General features: G+C 41.0%; 1 protein-coding gene across 1 annotated transcript; it reads right to left on the bottom strand.

Annotated features, from left to right (window-relative positions):
* Positions 1-438: 438 nt before the first annotated feature.
* CLMN (calmin (calponin-like, transmembrane)) lies at positions 439-22,749 on the bottom strand (the record flags this gene model as incomplete). Its single annotated transcript, XM_010141079.1, has 13 exons — positions 22,671-22,749; positions 21,124-21,185; positions 18,633-18,728; positions 17,068-17,151; positions 13,052-13,144; positions 11,597-11,787; positions 9,768-9,961; positions 8,717-8,799; positions 5,980-7,296; positions 4,747-4,928; positions 3,175-3,235; positions 2,075-2,136; positions 439-538 (listed from the first exon to the last, which is right to left on the bottom strand). Coding segments are annotated over exons 1-13 (2,604 nt in total), but the record flags the coding sequence as incomplete, so codon positions are not given.
* Positions 22,750-24,555: the final 1,806 nt, after the last annotated feature.

The following is a 24,555-nucleotide window of genomic DNA, read 5'->3' as shown; positions in this document are numbered from 1 at the left end:
AGACCCCTCTTCCACAGCTTTCAGGCCCTACGTAAGTAACTGAAGCCAGAAGAATAATTTTTGAAGACTAGAGCTCTGAATTGTTCATATTTCTACTGATAATTATCTGGTTTTGTTTAGCATCTTATAAAGCAAGGCACAAATGTACAAAACTGCGTCTACTAAATCAGGTCATTTTTATATATATTTACACAATTATCATAATATAAAATGTGCTTAGACACTGTCATAGCACAACAGCAGAGGAACTGAGGACAATCTGATAATAAACACAAATATCAGGTCCTACATTTCTGTTTGTGCTTCACCTGAAAGAACACATTCATATGCAGATACACAAAGCAATCCGGCCACGGTCCTTTGTTCTTGCACACCTCACAGAGATCAGATTTTGTTGCTAAGAAGATGTGGAAGGAGTAAAAGGCAGTAGACCAGCACCCAGAAGAAAACGATGAAGTAGAAAAGCTCTGGCTGCTCAACAATGGTAATCTCATGAGTTGGTGCTGAAGTCTCACTTGCTTCCAAGTCCTTTTTCTTCCTGAAAACAGGAGAGAGTTTGATAAGAGGCAGGAAAAGGAAGAAAAAGCCCTCACTGTTAATATCTGCTGTGAAGATCACAGGGTGGACTAAACCACAGCAGTTTAATGAACCATTTCAATCTAGTCAGCTGGAGTCCAAGCTAGACTAGAAGGTGCATAATAGGCTTTAGCCATGTGTTCCCTTAGGAGCCAATGTACTTCGCAATTCATCCTCCGATAACTCGACACATTCTGAGGTAGTTTAAATACATGCTGTTACGGTACAGTCCTTTGATGTAAGGAGGTTTCCATCAGGCAAAAAGATGCACTTTTGTATTCAGTGAACATAGCTCTGGCAGCACATATCATGATTTCACAGTTATATATACATTGTATCTGACTTGCCCCAAATACACTTGCCCCAAATCATCTACTTTCAGAAATTCTCATGTCAGACACCAGAACATTAAACAGAAAAAGCCCAAGACTTCCAGAAACCAACTAGCAGTTGGAGTTCTGTAGGACAACTCCAAACTTCCAACTTCCCAAATATCCAGCTGCAAAGCCCAATGGACTCTGCCAGCACCACTGAGGTCCAACAAAGACAAGGAAAGGTCTTACTTAAAAAGGGACAAGATGGTGCACTCATTCTATAATTTTGTAGTACTATATGAATCACCTTCTGCTAGAGTTTTTAAATCTACTTTCGGGGAAACCTGGAGTTTGGCCTATTTTAATGACTCCTTTTTCTGGCTTGGGGCATCCTACTTGCTCAGATATTATATTGGACATATACCTGAGTACTAGTATACAAAACTTGCTCAATATCAGCAGTCTGCAAACAGGCTTAACTGTCACAGCTATTCATGCATTTTTTTACAGGAGCGTAAGTGAGACCAGGACACAGCATCCCAATAATATTTTGTGTGCTTTCTGCATTTAAATATAACCATAATTTTAACTAAAGGTTCTGGAAGGCACTATTTGGTACCAACAGAGAAGGAAAACCTAAAGCAATCCTTGTTTCTTATAGATAGACAGACCCTAATACCAAAATGACGCACACTCTTCATTCAGGATCCATCACCCTAAGTCTAAACTAAACACACGTACAAATTATAAAAACTCATGGGTGCTCTAAGAGAGGCCAGAACTCCACTGAAGTGTTGTCTTTCCTTAGCACTGATCACACTTTTTTTTAAAAAAATTGTTTTGACAGTCTTTCAAACCTGGAAAGAGCCATCACTGCCAGAGGGCCTCATATGTGAAGTTCTCGCACTCTTTTATTGGTCTGAAATGTCAGTCATGTGGGGAAAGTGCTCACAATCTTCCTTAGACAGCTGAATCTCAGAAGTCAAGAAAAAGCAGTAATTTTAGCAATAAAGAAGTTTTGTATGTTACACTTATGGGAAATACGGATTCCAAGCCATTACACAAGACATCCAGTCAGTCTCTATCATTGTAGTTAAATTTCATTTCCCTCCATATCATTGTTAGAAGTACCCAGGAGTTACGGATTTCTTGCAAAAGGCTTTGTCTGAATTCGAACGACTCACCCGATGATTAATGGATTTCCATCCACATCTATCATCTTCTGCCCATTTACACCATAGGTTTCCTTAAAAACACAAGGAATAGATTATATAAGGAAAATAAAATTCAGCGTCTCTCAAAGATGGTAATTGTGTGTGTTTTATGCAGCGTATGTCTCATGTTTGCTCAAATGAAATGGAAGTGTGCTTATAAATTTATTCCCTGACAGCACATCCACCACTGCAGTCTGGTACACACACAGAAAATGAAAAAAGTTATGAAACAAGATTTTTTTCTTTCAACTGCTTTCATTCAGCTGAATAAAACACCCCTCATTCATATATATTTCTAGTAGCTCTGACAGAACTGCAAAACTAAAGAATCTGTGTGAAAACTCCATTTCACTGAACACTGGTGGCAGCATTTCTTTAAAACTCCAAGGTTTGGGGGGTTTTTTTGTGCTGAAGAGCCATACTCCTGTGCTGGCTCACTGTGCCCAGATTACTGATGCTGTCACTTCCTTCTGACTTAAAAAACAAAAATACAGAGCTTGGTCGTATAGTTTGTCCTCAAAAAACCAGTATGAATTCATCTGCCATTAAGGATGTAGTTTCCCATTACAATTAAAATTCTTTTATGGTTAGCTGCTGCTATTGAGATACTATAATACACTGCTCCTATGAAGGAGAGGGAAAGACCCAAATCTTCCATAAAAAGAGACACCCAGCATTTTTGCAGGGCTGTGACCGGGATACCAACATACATACAGAGAATGCACAAACTAAAAGGAACTGGAGCAGCAAATAAAGGCAGCTTCAAAGGAGTGAAGTGTTGCAGCTCTATATAGTTATGACAAAGTAAGCCTCAAACTTACAACAGATTGAATTATAGTCTTAGGTACTGCTTTGTGGATTTGTTCCAAGTTCAGTAAGGTTCAGTTCCATGTATTTAGGAGAATCAAGTAAAGCTTTTCAGCTTTGGTGCCTGGGTTTGGCACTAGAATTATTAGAAGTCACAGTTATGACAGATCTTTATATAGACAGTAGACCCTTTTACAGTATGTCACCTTTTGGATTTTAAGAGAAATGGAGAAACAGTGACAGGTAAATTTCCACATACTTACCTCCTCAGAAGTATTAGGAGATCGTTTTCGGAGACAAATGTTGGAATCACTGTCACTGGTTCTGAAATGTAAAGCAAAGGTTTTAAATTCATAAAGCTTTTTGTTTTGACCTCAAAGAGAGCCACTGCCATTGCACATGCTAGTTCTAAACCACATAAAGCCACAAATATTCATTGCTGCATGTATTAGAACATGGACTTCAATTTATCAGTAATGTTATAAAAAATAACTTCTGGAAAATTTGATCCATGATCAAAAATCCAATATGCTCAGATTGGAATCTTTTCAGAAGACTGTTCTCTGATAGGTTTTTTTGCACATTTGACATCACTGACATTTAAGTGAGAGTATATCCCAGGTTTTATGGCTGTCTATATAAATAAAAAATTGACAGATCTTGGGGGGAACAGAAATCTTGAGGGAGACAATGGGTTTTCCTAAGGAAACTCTTTCAAATTCATTAAAATGCTATAGAGATAAGCATCAACAAATAACAGCTCATGTCCCACTCAAACACATTACTAAGAACTCAGTTAGAGTGTAAGAGGGAACAGAAGTGAACGGAGTAAAACCAGCTGAGTGTCTCTGTACTGGGTCTGGCTGGGGTGCAGTTCCCGTTCCCTGTAACAGCCCCGGTAGTGCTGTGCTCCTTACTTATAGCTAAACCGGTGCTGCGAACACACCAGCGGTGGGGCTGTTGCTGAGCAGTGCTCGCAGAGCACCGCGGCTGCCTCTCCAACTGCCCCACAAAGGCCACTAGGCTGGGGCTGGGCAAGAGTCTGGGAGGGAACATAGCTGGGACAGCTGACCAACGGGATATTCCATATCACATGATGTCTTGCTCAGCAATAAAAACTAAGAGGAAGGAGGAAGCTGGCAGAGGGACATACACATGCACACACACACGCTCATTATACACACTCGTATTCATTATCAAGGCATTTGTCTTCTGAAGCAACCGCTACACCTCCTGAGGTTTACTTCCCCGGAAGAGGCTGGACATTGCCTGCTGATGGCAAGTAGAGATTAAATCCTTTTGGGTTTTTGTCTCCTTTTGCTTTGCTTCCGCACACGGCCTTTGCTCTTTTCATTGAACTGCCTCTACCTTGACCCATGAGTTTTTAATCTCATTTTCTCCCGCCATTCTGCTGAGGATGGGAGTGGCTTGGTGGGCACCTGGTGGCCCAGGTTCATTCACTTGTTTGGAGGCAGAAAAAAAGTCCAACAAATGTCTACTGGAAGGAAGCAGTGTCATGCTTCCATAGTGTCACGATGCACATGGATTATTTAATCTACGTTACAAAACATCTGTTCTGCTGGAAAAAACAGTTATAACACTGCTATGTTTAAACTGCACTGGGGTTCCAGTTGCGTTTTGCAGAGCAAAGTTTGTATAGCAAAGTCCCGTTGGCACTGATTCACTCCCCAAGTTTAAGAGAATCAAGGAAGAAGCCAATGAGTCCCAATACACTGCTCCCAAAACAAGTCTACAAGAAACATCCAGGACACGCTTCAGAAAACCAAGCATTCATACCGGTTAGGCATATTTAAGACAAAGTTAATGGGAAATACCTGGTAAATTCCTGACAATCAGCAATTTCTTCCAGTTTATCTTGTGACAGAGTAGTAGCAGCAAATTCTGAGATCTGCAAATCTTCTGCTTTGATCATATTTTTCCCTTCTTCCTCCCTATTACTACTTTTTTCTGGTCTCTTTATGGCTATTGATAAATCCTCTACATGTTCTACTATGGCCTGTTGAAATTAAGAAACATTTTGCATCAAGACAAGACGACAATCTGATTCCCCACCCATCCAAATATCTTAAGAGATGCAATCAACTCACATGCTGAATTGCAAGTAGTGTGAGATGGAAAATCTCATGAAAGAGAATAAAAAGCAATTTCACGAAAATCAGTTTGGATACATTGAGCTATAAAGTATTGTCATACAGTTCCACATACATGCAATTAGTTGTCAGTTCTTTTTATATAAGAAATTATGACACAACATGGCTCTTCGATGTAATCCACTAAGACTTTTTTTAATCTACCTCCAATTAGTGTTTGAAGCTATCAGCAAATTGACTTCATTACTCCAGTAGGTATCAGGACCAAAGCATTGTTGTCCAAGCGACTTGTCTAAGCAACATGTAGAGTAACATTAAAAGGACACTCGGTCCTGAAAAACACTGTCTAAAATTACTGCACTGGAGAGTGTGTTAGACAATTCAAAATCAGTGTCTTCAAGAAGAGATGAAGTAGCAAGTTGCCTAAATCCAATACACAGAATAATTAATTACCAGAAATCCCCTTTCTCCTCCTCCAGTGTAGACAAGCCTTCATTTTACCCACGTAACTTATTGTACTCTAATTGGTGTAAGTTTTTGTAGGCAAACTTATTTGGATTCAAAGAAGAATTACCTTTGCCCGTATCCTTTCCGTACTTTCACTGCTACTGTCCGTTCATCTCGTTACAAATTACTACAAACGCAGGCTGTGATAATCTGCCTGGGGATTATACAGGAGCCTCAAACTACTTTAAAACATAATGAAAATTCACATTTTGCAGCACTATTAGTATTAAGGCTTATTCTCTCTTTTAATGTCAGATCTTCTTAGAGATCTGCAATTCCATTCATTCCAGCAGAGGGCTGTGGCAAACAGCGTTAACGGTCAGGAAACCAAGTACATTTTCTGTATTTCTCCAAAGCATTTCAGAATGAAAGCAAGTGAAAACCACTGAGGTCAGATGCTAATCCCCCATATATACACAAAGAAATGCTGGTAATAAAAGAATAAAATACCTCAGGATTTTGTGAAATAGCGGAATCTTGATGGTTGGTGGCCTTTTTGTCATCTTTTACAATTTCTAACTCTTCTTCTACTAGTAATGGCACTTCCTTTTCATCAGAAGCATTCACATGACTGTTAATATCTGTTGTTCCCTCCTCATCATTCTGAGTATCCATTTCTGATGGAGGGACATCTAGCTCATTCCCTAAGTCTGGCTCTGGAGCATCTTCCTTGTAGTTCTGTTCTGGTAAGCTCTCCTCATGTAAAACATCCATCACAGTTTCAGAAGAAGCTTTATCATTTCCAAGATCATAACCTTCAATACAAGGCTCAAGGTAAGCGTTCAAAACTGCTGATATGGGAACGTTATAATGTGGGTAATAAAAGAGATCATGAGGTATTACAGATATTTTTGAAGAACTGGCTAGCACTTCAGCTGAAGACTCAACCTCATCACAGATGTCCAGGTCCTCTGGATGTTTAGGTACATCTGAGAGAGAGTCATCGGATGTTTCATGCTGTATAGACAGTTCTTGGCTTTTGAGATGAGAACCATTCAGTGAACAATGGTTAGTTTCTATTGTCTCAAAGACAGGTGATTGCTTTGTATACTCATTTTGTGGATTCTTCAGTATTTCCTCACTTAGAAGGTGAAGAACATACTTATGTGTATCTTCTTGTTTTGAGGTATCTTCTGGTAAAAGAATTGAAGTCTGGGGTTTGCTCTCTTCTGCTTTACTTATAGATTCATCTGTAAGTATACCTGAAGTCCAGGATAACGGACTTAAGGAAGAAGTATTGGCTGAAGGGCTCTTAGTTTCATTGTCATATTCAGTAGAGGTTTCTTTAGTTAATTCTTCAGAGTAGTCTTCAAAAGAGTCAACAGAATTTTTCTGATCTGTCAGAACAGCCGGCGAAAGGTCATTGTTCTGTTTCAGCAGATCATCAGATATGCTCCCTTCACCTGGCATGAATTTATCACTTAGAACCTCCCAAGAGGAATTTGATTCAAAACTGACAGATCCGGTTATTTTCAGTGAGGTAGGCCTCTGAGGCTCCTCCTCGGATGTTTTCTGTGAATCACTTAACACTTGACTCAATTTCCCATTACACTTTTCACTAACGGTTTCTGATGGGATTCTCTCAGGGGTGTCATGAATATGAACCTTTGGAGGAGCAGGATGGCTCCTTTCGTGATTAACAGTATACATGTTTTCTTCGCTTTCACTTAAAATCAAGATTCTGCCTTCCTTTTCAGAAGGTGCGTCTTTGATGTGGACATATGTGGACTCAATTGGAAGCTCCCTTTCAGGATCCGTGAAGTCCTCCTATAAGTGATGATGCACCATTAAAAGACAAGTCATACCTCAGATACCATTTTACTTTTCCCCAACACTACAGAAAGAGTAGCTGCCTAGCCCGTCACCCCATTACCCTGTGAATGGCAAATTAATGACTCACTCATTTTGAAAGCAGGGAAACCAATCTGGCAGTCAACTGATTTGAACAAAGTTCCATGTCAAGAAGCCACTTGTACAGGAAGATTAGAATGAGACAAGCCTATTCTTCAGTTTTTAATGTATTCATCCCTCCCTGCTGCACCTGTGGAGACAACTAACTTGGCTTTTTCACACGATCTCAAACCCTGGGAATAAAATAAATCTAACAAGTCCACTAAATCCACTGTGAAATGCTTTAATATACTAAATTATTCCATCCAACAGACTATTTAAAATTTTTAAAAAGTAGACTTGTTCTTTGTCCATTTAAATGCCTGCAAGTTTTAATGTCAACAAATCTTACTGCTTATCTAATCTAATAATAATAGATAATTATAATAATTTTAATTCCAGTGGCTTTAGTCATGCCTACCAAATTTATAAGCTACAAAATACATGCTAAGTGGAACCTTCAGTCAAGAAATGAGAGGTGTAGAACCATGTGCAAGTACTCTAGCACAAAACCATATCTTGAGGAACACTGAGTCCCTTGGGGACCCTTTTGATCCAAAAAGACCTTGTTGGACTGGGTTGTCTGGAAGTACAAGCAGCCTCCAGAACAGTTTTTCAACTATGTAGATCTCTTCTCCAGTTCCTGCAGCTGCCCCTTTTCCCTCGAGTTTTCTGCCTCCTATCCCTTAATTCTGCTATAAGTTTATCCTCTGTTTGTCCAAAAGACCTTTGTCAATCCCTGACATTGTCACTCCCTGCTTGCTCCTCAGTTCTTTACTTTTGATAAAGTCTATATTAAAGTCCTGGTGCTTTAAGTTACAGTTTGTTTCATGCTTCCAGTGAGTGCTTTTGACTGTTGCATTGACAAGATTCAGCCTCTGGTATCTTGTGTCTGGTACCTGCTAAATTCAGACTGGTTGTGGCCCTCAAACTTGAGAAGACAGAAGTCAAGATGAAATTCAAAATCCAATGACCCGTCATAAATAGATAAATTTCAGCCTTATTCAAGACTAATATAGCAAAGCAGTAGAGCCCGATGTAACCAGTTCTAACCTCTAAAAGTTACAATTGGATGTAAATGTTTAAAAAGCACAACTCTACCTAAAGCACTTTAGCAATTGCCAATGAAAGCCCCTTTGCCTGGATTTAACAAAAATGTGAAAAGTTAAATCTGAGTTTGTGGTTTATTTTAAATAGCTTAGAAAGAAACCTGGAAGATAAATACAACATTATCTGACTTTATTAAGTATACCAAAGCAAATTAAAAAAATCACATGATGTAGGAGTAAAAACATACCCCTTCCAGCTCCGGGAAGTGTTCCAGAAATTGTGCCACGTACGTCACAATTGACTGTTCATCAGGTGATTCCACCATGATATCTACAGAGAGAGACGCAAGGGCCTTGAGCACACATGGCTTTAAAACGCTCTTGCAGAGGAACAGACATTTATCCTGCCTTTATGATGAGAGAAACAACAGCTACAAATGCTTTTCTTTTTCTGACAGATAAAAGAAATACTTTTCACTGTTGACAGTACTCAAAAGGGTTTTCAACATCTTGTGCACATTATTGTTCACCCATTTTCAAACAAATGCCAAACCCTGATCAGGGTCCTTTTTCATCCACCTTCATAATGTCATTTATGTTTTCACTAGACAGTGGTCTTGCTGAGTGACAGCAGAGAGGTTTATTTTTAGCAGGATGGTCCAGTCTTCTAACAGATGACCCAAGAAAGCACAAATAACCTGTTCTTTCAATCATAAAATCAAGGCCTAATGCCTGCCTAGTAAAGTTCAGTAAAAAGTACTGCAAGAAGCAGCTCCATTTATATCCATATATACACACATTTATGATTATGTTTACATACATAAATATATAAATGTGTATAATGCATTGTAAAGGGAGATGCAAATACATTTGAATAGGTATCTACCCATTTTCCTGGTCTGGCAGACTCTGCATCCTGGAGAGACGCGGTCTTTGCAGACTGCAGGCCTTATGAAATGGCGCTAACGCACTGAGACACCTCTCAGCCGAACAGGCTGGTGATTAATGCCCTCTAGTGAGGCAGGTGTCTCAGAACATCTAAATGTTAACCAGGACCACTGTACATAGCTAAAACTGTGGTAAGACCTCTGCCCCCAAGGAGCTTACAAGCACAATAAGAAGTGTATGACTACAAGCCAGTGACCAATTCACTTCTCTTTTTCTTATCAGTCATACCAACAGACTTGTCAGAATTAGAGCCTAATCCCTGGGAGGTCTTCGGTAGGTATCACAATGCAGTATTTGTTAATTCATTACAGTTTGAATGTTACCCAACAGAAGTTGATGTAGGCGGTTTACCTTCTGGTTCTAGGAGCCGAGGAACACCCAGCTTGTTTTGTGCTATGTTGAAAGCATCCTCCAGGTTTTCTCGAGCCGATTTCTCCAGTGCTTGCTTCATGTCTACCAAAGTACAGTCTATTGCTTTTATGATAGCTAAGAAAGCGAGGCCACTCCTCCAACTGCTGGCAAAGTCCTGAACTGCAACACCATACCTGAACAGAATTATGTACAGTTTACATAGGTGGTGGTGTTACAAAATCCAAAGTAAAGGCATCATCATTTTCAAAGACTCCTGAAAAGTTAAAACTAAGGTTGCTGAGATGCACCAGTCACTTTTGGGTGATCTTCTGGGATTTTGAAATACACAAAATACGGCCATAAAACACAAGGATTCACAAACTGGATTGGTATGGCTAACAGCTGACATCAACCTGCATGTAGGAAGTAGTTAGTAAAAACAAAGCCCTCAAGAACTCAGCAACCACATTTAACATTCACAAAACCAAATGTCTCTGTGATTCCTTTTCTGCTGCTCTCCAGCATTTTAATGCCATAGCTTGGGAAGACTGCCAACACTTAAGTATTTAAAAACATAAGCATAAATGACTCACATTCCTGAATACTTGGCCTTCTACAGCAGAAAACTGTGCTTTGCCAAATGCAAATGATGTCAGCATATGTATAAACCACATGCGTGTTAGTTGGCCAAAGTTTTGGAGAAAAAAACAAGCATCAAACTTGCAGTGAGATACAGCCCCAGAGCAGAAAATTCTGCACAAGTCACTGGATAACAGGATTATAGTGACACTATTATTTTTTAAATACTGCAGTTGCAAGAAAATTTTTCTCTTATTAGATATTTTCAATTTGAGCTCTTTGATTGGACTGCAAAGTCTGTGGCCTTTGCTTCTCTGCTCCTCACTTTCCTTGTACCACCTCCCTGTTAATGACATTATCAGCATTACTCAGGGACTAAAACTGTGCTTTCTCTACAGTCTGCACTGGCAGCAGGGAACTGCGGATCTCAGCAGGACAAGCTCATCTGCACAACAGCACCCTTAGCTTCACTGGAGATAACCAAGGGATGATGTGGCCCACAGGACCAAGTATTTAACATGTAAATTTGAACCTTCGACACTAAATACTGAACTTTTGTGTTCATAGGCAGATTTGGATATATGAATCCATCAACAGACAAAAATGCCAAATACTCATCTACCCAACTTGTGTAAGTAAGTTTGACCCCTGCCCTCTTTCAAACTCTCTGGCAGTCATAACTTCAGATAATAATATATGTAAAATACATGTTCGTGAGAAGCAGCTTAAGATTCGCCCCCTTCTCCTCTTTAATTCTGAGGAAAGAGGTATTCTAACAGGGGCTCTTTCCTTCAAGGCACCCTGCAGCACATGAAGAAGCTCCCTCAGGGCTGCTGCTTAATTTAAAAGGCTGTTGCTAAAGTCTTTCAGTACATTTATTTTTTCAGTTCACCCATTGTTTATGCCTATCCTTTAATTAGCAAAAGATATCAAACAGACTGCATGAATGCCAGGGGTAAGGGGGAGGAGGGAACAGTCCTGTTTTAAGCAGCTTCAAGCAGATAAGTGCAAGTTAACGTTTAACACTCAGATCATGAAGCCAGCAGCGCACATAGCTTCAAGGTCAGGTGGCCACTGTAGACACACAGCCATAGTGATACACCTCCTGCGGAGAAAGCGTGCTTGCAAACTTCCAAAGCAGGAGCCGCAATGCACAGTAATGCACACACAGGGCAGGAGAGAGGAAAGCGCTTCAGCTTCAAAAGGGCAGGTGACAAAACATGGTTTTATACAAGGGCTTCTTAGCTTACTTTCTGGTTTTCCTCTGAACCCAGATTAAAAGGGCTCTGATGGCCTTCCGCTGATCCTTCACTGTGATGGACATGTTCCTTTCCACGCTCGGAGTGCTGGGGTGGGATGTATCTGACTCTGGACCACTGGGCCCAGATGACAGGCTGGAGGAGGAGGAGTTCCTGTTGAGGTTGCCTGTCAGCTCCTTAATCTGTAATGAAACGTGAAACATGCAGTGCTCTGGTTTAACACCAGCTACATGGAGAACTCAGAGCTTGTTTTCATGCAAGCTTTAAAGATAACAGCACCATAACTGAATTTTGAGAGGTTATTATAGACCTGTCCACTATAACCCTCAACTTGTATCGCACAGGTGTGACAGACAGCCAGCAGCAGCACAGCTGGCAACCCCAGGAGACAGAAAGGGCAAGGTATCAGTTCAAGCTGAGTGCAGCAAATTCATATTAAACAAAAAGCGAAGAAACCTGTCCTTGAAAGAAAAGTTAGTCTAACCGAAATTGTTCCCTTCACAAGACTTGCTTGAGTAGAAATATTTTTAGTTAAGAAAAGGTGACCTGCAGCAGCACTCCTGCCCTTGGTCAGCATTGATTATTCACTCTGCTCTCTTAGGCCCCCCATGCCCTCTGCTGCCAGGGTGACAGATTCTGGTTGCACCACTGGTCCATCTGGCCAAATGGGGGCTGTGCACCACTGTTCAGCTTGAGGAGCTCAGCTAGGGACAGAAACATCAGTGCAACTTCGAGATTATTTTTTAAACCTATAGCCATTTCTTAAATGAGGCCAAGAAAATGAAAGAGCCTTACAGTCTTAGGAGAGTTGCAGAACTTTCTTTCCATCTCTTTTCATTAGAATTTGGTATTGTCTAGAAGGTGACTTTCAAAATATCTGTAGATTAAGCAGCAGTTTTAAACTAAGCCTGGGGCTAAATCAATTTTTAGGCTTAAATCAGTTTTATCAGTTCCAGGCCCTTCAAGATCTTCCATTTGGCCATCTACATCAGTTACAAATTTTTGCCATGTTAAGTAAGTCTCTGGAGATCAGTGATTCTACATGGAATTTCCCACCACACTGGACCAAATCCAGAAAAGGTTATTGAAAATAAACTGTGACCTGGATCCAAACCTGAGACATTGGTTCAGATCCAGGCAATCTGGAACAGAACCCTGAGAAGGCACAGGAGAGAAGGAAAAGCAGTAATTTGAAGCTCTCATTCTGGTCCAAGTTAAACGAGGACTTAAATTGTCTCCTATTTACATCAAAATAGGTCCCATGAAGTAAAATGAAAGCAGCTGCAGGTATAAAATTAACGTATATTATGAGGGAAAAGCTCAGGGTTAATGTGCTTAATTATGTTCTTTAGGATTAAAAATCAATTTAAAAATCAGTATTCAGCTGGAATAGATTGATACCATGAGGGCTGTTCACTTATAATTGAAGTATTCCAGTTTCATTACCTGAAAAAACAAGATGATATTCCATATAAGTCCAAGTACCAGAGAGGAATTTCCATCTGCTATTTCTGCTGCATCAATGCTAACGAGCTTTACCTGTAGAAGAGATCATAAACTCAGGGCCAAATTCAAAGAAGCAAGATAATGCAAAAAAATGCTCTGAGACTACTAGGTAAGTCCAGAACACTTCTGCCACTGACTGGCCAAACAAAAAGCAACACTGGAATCTCAAGTTAATGATAATTTGCCCTGATCAAAACCACCCTGCTCATGGAACTCTTATCTCAAGCCCCAGCAGAACAGAAGTGAGGCCAGTTCTGCATCCTCAGGACCACAAGCGCATTTCCTCCACACAAAAATCGAAAAAGACGGTGCCCTCTCCAGTCGATCCTATTCCTAAAAAGTAGAGAGTCACTTCTCATACAAGAATTAAAATCCTAAGAAGATCTACTTACTTCTTTTTTGCTATGCATCTCCCTTCTCCTTGCTTATCTCACCTTACGCAGCTTGCCAGAGTTCTGATTAAATCAGTTCGCCAAGGATAGGGTTGCCCAAACCAAGCAAAAAACTCCAGACTTCCCACGCTGAGTTTTTTTCCCACCTGATAACACCAGGATGTTATTCTCTTAAGACAACACAGACGTGGTTTTGGCAAAAGTCATGGGGGAGGGAGGAAGCAAGGAAGCTGTCAGTACTTCACATGACACCCAGCATTGTTAAAGCCCAGCACACAGCCCGTTTATCGCTTAGAAGCCCTGTACATGATGAATCACTTAACAGTGCTTTACCCTGCTACCCCAGTTCCACAGAAGCGTACGCTGATGGGTTCCACCCACTGTGGTTTAATATCTAACCCTGGAGCTCTTGGCAGCTGAGGCACTTTTCCAACACTTTCATCACCACCCTTCCCCAACCGGTTTGGTTAAACTGAAAAAAGGAAGTTAAAATAACTTTTTATCTAGTGGCTCGCACAACAGTTTTCAATCTTAGCAAGAAAACACCTCTAGCTGTCATATTTCAAGGGTCAGATTTCTTGCTAGCTCCAAGGTATTTGGCATGGGAAAACCTTGCAGATCCAGTACATTTGAATAGCAGTTTCTCCAAAATGGGGAGCAAGTGGCATTTATCATTAGACTGCTCCCAGTGTCAGCTCTGTCCCGTTACTGCTGTTTGTCACCTGGCACAGTAGAGATATCCAGCTAGAAGACACCAGCTGCTTACTCCTAAGGAAACAAGAGATCTACAGAAAAGTAGGTGTTTTAGCACTGCTAAGTAAAAGGCAACCTGTGTCCAAGGCTTCTGCTGCCCGGCCTTGCTCATGGATGTTCTAGGTTGTCCCCTAGCAAGGTCCTGGCAACCAGATGTGCTTCAGCTTCACCTCGGCCATGTGTTGATATCATCAGAAAGAAAAAAATTCATCTGCCAGTGTGTCTTAGCTGGATTTGGGTAGAAAGCATTGCCTGGAAAACTGCTAAGAAATCCGTGAACTTGTAAAATATTTCTTAGCAGTTCTATAGCAGGACATGTAACCATTCACATTTAGAGCCAGATCGGCCCCCACTGGTGGAGTTTCCAAAAGGAGACTGGAACACCTGGAAGCTACTGGACAATTTCTTGACCTTTCACATCCCCTCCTGGGGAAAAACTTCCCACATCTCACATTAGAGATCCATTAAGACCTCGCATCATGCTCATTCCTGCGCTGGGCTATGCAGTGACTCTCCTGCATGACCAGCACTGCTGCAGGATCTCTGGAGCAAGAGCTAAGCTCAGTGCAGGGAAGCAGCAAAGTAACATCAGTTGCTGTTGTGGCATTCCATGCATGGGAGGGTTTTGCCCCTGTACACACACCAGAGCCCTCCTCACCCATAAAGTTTAAACCCTACTACAGTCCTGTATAGGGCGTAGTCCAATATTTCTTTTCTCTCTCTGAAACGTGTCGGTATACCACGTATATGAGTGTTACATGGCTGGGACTTCTCTTGATGCCATTACTTCTCCACATTTTTCAAGAGCAGAGAGATTTAAAAACGCAGGCTGCATCCATTGTTGAGTGCCATCACGCAGCATGCACACGACAACCAGGTCATCAGGCCCAGTCAGCATGGGTTTGTGAAAGGCTGGTCCTGCTTGACTAACCTGATGATAACCTGATAAACTTCTATGACAAGGTGACCCACTTACTGGATGAAGGAAAGGCTGTGGACATTGTCTACCTAGATTTTAGTAAAGCCTTTGGCACTGTTTCCCACCACATTCTCCTGGAGAAACTGGCTGCTCATGGCTTGGATGAGTGTACTCTCCACTGGATAAAAATCTGGCTGGATGGCCAGGCCCTAACAATGCTGGTGAATGGAGCTCAGTCCAGCTGGCAGCCAGTCACAGGTGGTGTTCCCCCAGGGCTCAGTATTGGGGTCTGTTCTCTTTAGCATCTTTAACAATGATCTGGATGAGGGGATCGAGTGCGCCCTCAGTCACCGTTGCAGATGACACCAAGTTAGGCAGGAGTGTTGATCTGCATGAGGGTAGGGAGGCTCTGCAGAGGGACCTGGACTGGCTGGATCGATCAGCCAAGGCCAATTGTATGAGGTTCAACAAGGCCAAGGGCTGGGACCTGCACTTGGGTCATAACAATCCCCTACAGCACTACAGGCTTGGAGAAGAGTGGCTGTAAAAATGCCCAGCGGAAGCTGGGCACCCTGGGGGTGCTGGCTGACAGCCATCTGAAGATGAGCCAGCAGTGTGCTCAGGTGGCCAAGGCTAACAGCATCCTGGTCTTATCAACAATAGTGTGGCCAGCAGGACTAGGGAAGTGATTGTCCCCCTGTACTCAACACTGGTGAGGACACACCTCGAATACTGTGCCCAGTTTTGGGCTCATCACTTCCAGAAGGGCATCAAGGTGCTGGAGGATGTCCAAAGAAGGGGAACGAAGATGATGAAGGGCCTAGAGCACAGTCCTATGGGGAGCAGCTGAGGGAACTGGGGTTGTTTAGCCTGGAGCAAAGGAGGCTCAGGGGAGACCTTATCACTCCCCTAGCTGAAAGGAGATTGTAGCGAGGTGGGGGTCAATCTGTTCTCCCAAGTAACAAGCGATAGGACAAGAGGAAATGGCCTCAAGCTGCACCAGGGGAGGTTCAACCCAGATATTAGGAAAAATTTCTTCACCAAAAAGGTTGTAAATCATTGGAACAGGCTCCCCAGGGAGGTGGTGGAGTCACCATTCCTGGAGGTATTTAAAAAACACATAGATGTGGTGCTTAGGGACATGGATTAGTGACGACCTGGCAGTGCTGGGTTAACAGTTGAACTTGATGATCTGAAAGGTCTCTTCCAACCAAAATGATTCTGTGATTCTGTAGGGCTTCGGAATAAAGCCCTAATGGGAGAAATAAAAAAGTGAACCGATCATTTCAGGCTACAGTGTCTGATCTTGCTTGGGCACTTTTAGAACTTTAGGAAGTGATGTTGAAGTAGTGCTGCACTGACTATGAGGAGCGTTAACATATAAAATCTTATATCCTTATAAGGTTTTGATTCCTGGAATTATGCATTTATTTCATGTTCCCAGATTTAATTTTCTCTTGCCTTTGACTCATGATCAGCTGCTGCAGCGGTTTAACAGATAAATACATGATTTGTAATACTGAAAGCATTTCTGATGAAAGGAAGTCATCTTCCTTCAGAGTAACCAAAGTAAAGCTGCTAAGACCCAGTTCATAAAAATTATTTGCCTTTCTTTTTATTTTCTTTCAATAATGGTTTCCTGATCCTTTAATCCTGTTGAACTTTTACATTACAAAAGGAACAAATAATCTTTGGTTTAGACTCCGTAGGTGTTCTCATTGTGCATTTTTATGTGGCTTTTCAGCCGTGCTGCTAAGGTAAGTCACAGTGCCTTTAAGCAGTACGTTCCCCTTAGGTCCAAGCAGTACATCGGACTAGTTACAATTACAACAATCACAATTTGCAACATATATCAAGAGAAGATGTTAATTCCAGCCTTTGAAAATACTCACATTACTGTCCTCCAAGAACTTAAGTGCTTTGGCTATGTTGTTCAAACGAAAAATGCGATGGGTTGAAGATTTGTATTCGTGCATCTGGAAATAATAAGAGCCATGCTGGTTTTAAAAATGGTGGAATTACTCACCACGTCATATGGAGCTTAAAAAGCTACAAACACAGAGGCAAAATAAAGCTAAGGAAATCTGCCTGTGTAAAATTATTGCCATCTTTTCTGATTAATAAAGTGCTTCAACTACATAATCTGCCCTTGCTGTAGCAAAACAGGGTTAGCAATCTCTGATGTTATCACTCTGTTGGACCTGCCACGTTGATTATTTATGTAATCACTCCTCAACCATGTTCAGTCCCAGGATCAAATTCACAATAGATTTTTTTTTTTATTGAATTAATTAGGAAGTGTGAGCAGTTTCCGCAGCACGCATGGGCAGGTGGGACGCAGAAACTCTTGCTTTGGCAGAAATGAAACGGATTTCACCGTCTGTCTGTCACCCTGCAATTCCACCTTGGCTCACTATTTTCACCACATGTGTGCAGGAACACCTAACGGCTAGTGCAACAAGTTCGGCCAGTCAAGCTGACCTCTGCCCTTTGCCCTCCTCCCTGACCTCCCAAGGCACAGTCTAGGGTCTGCCATGATGTGTCTCCCCCTACAATTCCTTTCCAGCCTGGCTGTCAATGTAATTTGTGTGAATGCAAGGAGACAATGCTGCTTCTGCTACAGCTCCCCCAAAGAGCAAGAATAGTAAAGAACAGGTGGTTCTGACTGTGTGACCACAGTGGTCATTCATGCTGCAGTATGCAGATGGTTTAGCCACTATAGTGCATCACCAGGTGATTGCAAGAGCATTTGCCGTGGTGAAACAGCTGTAGAACAGGTCTCCTCTTTTATCCAACCCACACAGAAGAGAGCGCTTGCTACCAAGATTGATGTAGAAAGAAACCATTAAATACAACTGTAATTGGTCACTAATATTTGCACTGGGTGTCTCCATTTCTGGTATGTCAATTTTATACAGCTCTTACACAGAAAGGGGCACAGAATACAATTCTGGTAAGTGAAGCTTTGCCCTTGTGATTTAGACCATATCAGTAAGACCAATGAAACCCGAGCCAGGACACCAGGACTAAACTCACAACTACACCAAGCAGCATTATTAAGTGTCAAACTGATCTTAGACAAAGTATAAACAGAATTTATGGGTTAAAAAAGTAATTCGGCAAATATATCTTTTCTTGGTAAGGTGACTTTGGTGATCTCCAAAGGGAGTATGTGAGCATTAATGTATTAAAGCCTTAAAAAACCTGAGGGGTAGGAACACTTACACTGAGCACGCACCATTTACACCTCATGGTTATACATTTCTTTGAAATCTAACTTACAACTCACAGCACCAACCTGTAACATAAGGAAATCACAACAAAGTTGCTGACATTCTTATCACTATACCCAAGATACAGGACCAAATTCACCCTTATTCCTTGGATGTCCATGCACTGCTGTGCATAACATACAGAGTTCCATATCTATGGAGTTTTCTCCCTCTTGTATACGTACCAACTTTTGTCCTGACAGGACTTCCAGTAGCGCCATCAAGATTTTGCCATCTTGTATATCAATAAACAAGTCTTTCACTTTCAAAGGAGGCTTGCACTGTGAAGAAAATAAACCAGGTAGCTTTTAAAGCAGTACTGCTCAGTAAGTCACCATGATTTAAGAGAGTAAGAAGGAGAATTTTACAAGAGAAGAGACGTTAAAAGTACATCTTAGCCTGCAGGAAAAAAGGGCTGACTGTTCTTCACATCAGTGGCAATTCCGTCCCAGGAATGTCAAAGCTAAAACCGAGATACAAAGCTCATGTAATTGAGATCAGACAAGGACTTTTTCCAGATTTCTGGTGGTGCCACTCTGTTTCCCAGTATTTTCTAAGTACTTTAAATAGCAGCTTCTTGTATTGTGTCTGCTCCTTCTCAGCAAACTCCTCCAAAGGGAACCGGCTCCTCACTTCACCATGGCAGTGTTGCTCTGTGTGCTATGAGGCAACAGACACGTCAGCTCAGCCCTTAGGGATACTCTCATCTGCAGCAATTACTCTCTGTTCAGGTGTCACTCACTCGTGTCCCTAAAGAGCCCAGTCTTTTTACCCTTAGTTGGCCAATGCACTACTGTTTGATTAAGCATTGCTTCTGGCAGTCTGGGTCCATGCATTTTTGTCATGAGTCTCTAATCTAGCCAAGAGCCATACTCCATACTGAAAGAAGGCAAAAGATTTCATTTCAAAATTAAATAACCTATCTGAAAGCCCCAAACCCAAACCTCTTATATTCTTCAAGTACTTAAGAACAACCAGAACTTGGAAGAAGCAGACTACTCCCAATTATCCCATGACCAGGAGAGCCAGTTCCTCTCAAATGGTGACGCAAATGGGATGGTCTGCTCCAAAACGGGACAGACCGCATCGTAAATATCCTGAAGAAATACAAGAAGACAACTTCACTGCTGCCTTTAAAACAAAGAAGCCTCTCGGCAAGAAGTCCTTCTTTGAGGATAAAGGCAGAAGCTACCTTCCTCAGAGGGTGTCCCTGCAGAATCACCTGTAATTAGAGAGCACTCTAGCGAAACTCTTGTTATTTACATTGGTATGTTTATTATGTCACTTCCAGGAAAAACTTTAATACAGCAGCAGGCTTTTGCCCTTTCTTTTTCAGAAAAAAACCTTTTCTTTGTTGAATCAGAGAGAAAAATAATTTGTATATACTCCAGAGAAAACAGTTCACCTGCCCACAAAGTTTGTAAGACTTCATATGCCTGGCACAGCAGAATTAACAGCACCCTGAAGCCTTTTTCATGATCCAGTTCCTTCTGTAAATCAAAGACCTTCTCCACAGTCATATATTTGACAACCCTTTCTGACAATTTTCAAAATTGCAGTTAGTTTAAAGCTCTAGAGCCTGATTCACAAAGGCACCATGTAACACTGTCTTCCTTTTGAGAAACCTTTGGGAGCAGCTGCTAGTCAAAACATTTCCAGTTAGCCTTAGTCTGATTTTCCAGTGAGATTTAAGAGGATCCCTTTATTCCTTCAGCAACACTTGCTGCAGAGTAGTGGACTTAAAACAATACATATGTGACAGACCTCTTCAAAAACCTCTTTACTTTACTATGTATGAAAGCCAATCACTTCCCAAGAACTACAGGAGATAAACTGAGAGTCAGCTTGTAGCACAGACTTATGTATATATGAAATTTAGCCACAGATACTAAAAGCACTGTGAAGCTCAAACTCCAGTCCAAGTTAGGACATCTTCTAGATCAGGAAGGTGGTCTCATTCCTTGATGCTGCACTAAGCATTGCTGCTGTCTCAGTAATATTAAGAACTTTTTTCTCTTTTTATCCTCAACAGCAAGAAAACTGCTCTCTGGATGGCAGACTAGTCAGGAGAGTTAGTATTTATCTACTACCAATAAGAACAGTAAATTATGTTTAATAGCCATATTACATTGTAATTAGCAAACAATTCCATCTTAAAAATATGAAGTGATGTCCAAAAATTAGTCCTCTAATGTAAGTGGATATGTAAAGATCCCCTCAAAACATGACTGACAAGGAATTAATTTTTCCCATCTGCAGATCTGGGATGAAGCCAGGTTCTGAAGAACATCTGTCTTTGGCCATCATGCCTCAGATGTTCGAAATTTCAGTCCAGGGAAGAACACAGTCATCACCACCTCAGAACAGCCTCAACCAAATGTGATTTTATGTGGGTACGTTCTGTGGGAAAATTCTAGCCTCATGATAACAGTCAGTAGCATTAGAGACTTAAATGAACCTGACATGAACTAAAGCCAGCCAAGCACTCATTGCACCTGAAAAGGATTTTTCATTTCTCCAGAAACATGCTTTCAGCTTCCCCTCATTCTCCTCCAAACATCCCCACATGCACAGAAGTCAACTCAATTTCCAAATTTTCTTTACTTTAAAAGGAATTAACTGCAATCTATCTATGTGTCCTTGCACTTCAATACCGAGACTGTTTGCCAGTCTTACCTTTGCCAAATGTAGGTTTATCCATCTGGTAAAGGTCCTCTTCTGCACATTTTCCCGTTCCACTAGAAATATCAGAAACAAAAAAACAGTACTTAAGTTTCCAGAAGACGGAAAGCTGGTAGGAAATTCCAAAAACCGAAGTCAGAATTCCTGAGAACCCTGTGTTTAAAACAAATATATTCCAAATCTGGAGATACGAAGTTGAGATGTGGTGTATTATTCCATTTCTTTGCCCAGACTGGAGCTGTACACTTGTAGATGCATTCTAAAGGATGTAGGGAGAAATCTCTCGGGTCTGCAATCTCTAATGTAGCTTTTGAGAGGTGAACATTTATGGGCTGGGCAGAGCTCTCCAGTGATGTTAGCCTCTGAAATGTCAAGGCAGCTTGACCTTTCCATGTCAATTTATAGGATTATTGCTCGGACGCCCTCATGCAAATTGGGCTGGCGTGGATTCCAATGGACTTACGTGCGTGCACAAGCTAACACAATTTTGTCTTCATTCTTATGAATAGAAAAGCCTCATCAAATTCCATCTTCCTAATCTCATAATCAGTGCATTTAAAATAAAAATTCCATGTCCCTACATTGAAGAATCATTTATTTATATTGCAACGAGATGAGGAGTGCCTGTTCCTTGCCAGAAGTGCTGTATGCTAGGTGTGCTGTACAAACAGCTCCCGGGCCAGCTGAAGAGTTTTTAATCACATCTGCCATTTCCTGAATCCATTTCCATAGTGAACTACAGCAAAAGTGTAAGGGGAATCATATTACTGACCAACTTTCATTTACCTTCTAATATAAAAAAATCGAACCATATATTTAATAAAAATCAAGTAGACTTACAAAGTAATATTTCATTTTAGAGACAATTATTCTCAAGTGGTTCTCAAATTTCACTTGAATAAAGGAAATCTGGCAATTTATCAACAAACCCCATTAAAACTAGTTATATGCTCATTTCAGTATACTCATAGAGCATATCAAATATATTTTAAAACCATAAAAATAGCTAACCTTTCTACTGGGAAATCACATTCTGTAAAAGTCTGGTTTGTTTTTATTGATCAGACTAATTATAGGCTAAATAGTAGCTTCCGTAAATCAAATTTTAATATTGTTCTTTTAGATCATTTTAATTGAAGGGTCAGCAGCATGTAATCATATTTAGAATTGTTCTCCTTATTTTGATGCATTGCAATAGAGCTTTCAGCATGAATTACATCTGTCTCTGAAGGCCATTCAAGCCTTTTAAGTCCTCTTACTCCTGTAAAACCTGATTTTATGTAAGATTGGTTAAAAAAAGTCATTACCCCAGAAGTGCTTTAGAAAATGCCAAACTAATTATTGTTGTTGGCTTTTCTTTTAAGATATTTTAGAAGAATGCACACAGATTTGAAACCTCTCTACCATAAAATGAAACCGTAATTTATATTAGGGTTCCAGAATATCTGTAAAAAACCCACAACATTTACCACCTACAAATCTCAAAGTACAATAAACTAAGAGACATGTTACACCTTCTTGGGCTTCCCTCCCTTCAGCACCTTGACCCCAGAACCGGCTTTCCACGCACTCACAGCGGAAGTCCTCTGTGTCACCTAGTGTGTAACTTCCACAATCCATCTGTTAAAATTAACTTTTGAAGGTGGGTGGAGATTAATGTTAAGCCAGATCTATGCCCAGATGCACTTCTTTTTGTTCAAATACATGTGCTGGTGCAAAGGGGAGACAAAACGGGTGCGGGAGCTAACAGCAGACAACTGGGCTACCTCTTTCTTAAACTTATCTGAAATGCTCAGCAATGGTTGGAAGGGCAGTGCCAGGTTTTGGGGAGGACAGGAGACCTTATCAAAGCTGGACAGACAGACTTCCAGTGTCGACCAGAATTAAAGAGAAACACAGAAGGGTACAGAGAAGCAAAAATAATGTTTTCTGATTTCATCAGAGGCTTGTTTCCTGGGTTTGGGTCCTATTTTTCACCAGTCACTTTGGCAACCTTCATTTTCAGGGTAAATAATGATGCAAAAGAGAGCTGTGTTTATTTACAGAATATCCATACAACTAAGCATGCATTGGCTTCTAATTTTGCTGCAGAAATTCTGCCATCAATGCAAATTAGAGTTGCACATATGCCTCAAAGGACAGGTGAGCCAAGCTGGTATTACTGCTTCAGGAAGCTCACACATCAAAAAAAAAAAAAAAAAGGGGGCACATTCAGGGAAGCACTTGCATATATATACACACGCACAGGGTTCTGACACTAGTCAGTGAATGTTTCTACAGCAAACAGCCTCTTTTCAGTAAGAACGATCACCTAGAATGGACACTATTTGATTCTATAATAGTCTAAATAGTAACTGGACAGGGAAGAGGAAAAGTGAGAAAATGTGTTCATGAAATCCCTAAGGCAGGCAAATCCCTAATGCAGTCCATATGCTCGATGGCAGAGTTAATGGGGAAAGTTCAGCAGAGGTATTTACTGATGTGTGCCTTTAACTGTTATTCTTCTCCAGCTTTGTGGACCTCCCAGTTTCAGCACAACCCCTCTTCTCCACAACCTTTCATTTGAGACGATGGTAGAGACTCTATAAACTTTATACAGTTTCTATAAATTAAATGGAATCTTTTTTTCTCCTTTGCACCTACTATTGTATAAAAGTGAAGAAAATCATTCAAGTCTCAAGTTCCTGTGCTTATGTATACAGTTTACTGAAACTGCACTGGGTTTACTGGGTAGCCAGAGAGCAATAACACCATTATAAAATAATTACGCACACCATATGGCTGGCCTGCACAAAAATCCTATGCTGGAAAAGAAGGACGCCTGCTGCGAGGACTGGATTCAAAGATGTAATGCTGGGAGGTAGTAAAGAGGAATTGCCATTTTGGTTCAGTTCAGCTCAGACTGTGACATGAAAGAAAAATTACAAGGAGAAATTTAGACTACCACACAGAAGCTCTTCCAATAAGCTCAACTGCAACATGCTTTCACAGTAGGGTCTAAGACGTTGCAGAGGCACAGTATTTGTATCAAAGTACACACGCAAGGCAGCGACAGGCATTAGTTCAACAATTTAGAGGAGAAGAAACCCCTAAAGAAAGAAAAGGTGTACTGGTGGGATGATCAGCCTATTGTATAACCTTCAGAGTTCTCTGTCCCACAACTGTGTCCCAGAGGACAGCAGAATCTGGTGGAATCTGGCTCAGCCACAGTATCTTCACTCAAGTCAGTCTTCATATAAATATTCATAAAGATATATATTCTAGTTTGTCAAATCTTACGGCACAGGCAACTAACTTGTCACAGAGTAAAACTAAACTGCTTCAAAAACCACTTGGGCAAATTCAAGGTTAAGCTGTTAATGAACAAGAGAGTTTGGCTGCTTCTCTTTGTGGCATTATTTCCTTCCCCACCAGCCTAGAAATTCC

The sequence above is a fragment of the Buceros rhinoceros genome, unplaced genomic scaffold (assembly GCF_000710305.1).
Source record: "Buceros rhinoceros silvestris isolate BGI_N320 unplaced genomic scaffold, ASM71030v1 scaffold16438, whole genome shotgun sequence".
NCBI classification, from domain to species: Eukaryota; Metazoa; Chordata; class Aves; order Bucerotiformes; family Bucerotidae; genus Buceros; species Buceros rhinoceros.
The sequence above is the reverse complement of the archived record's forward strand: the minus strand, read 5'-3'. Positions and strand labels throughout refer to the sequence as shown.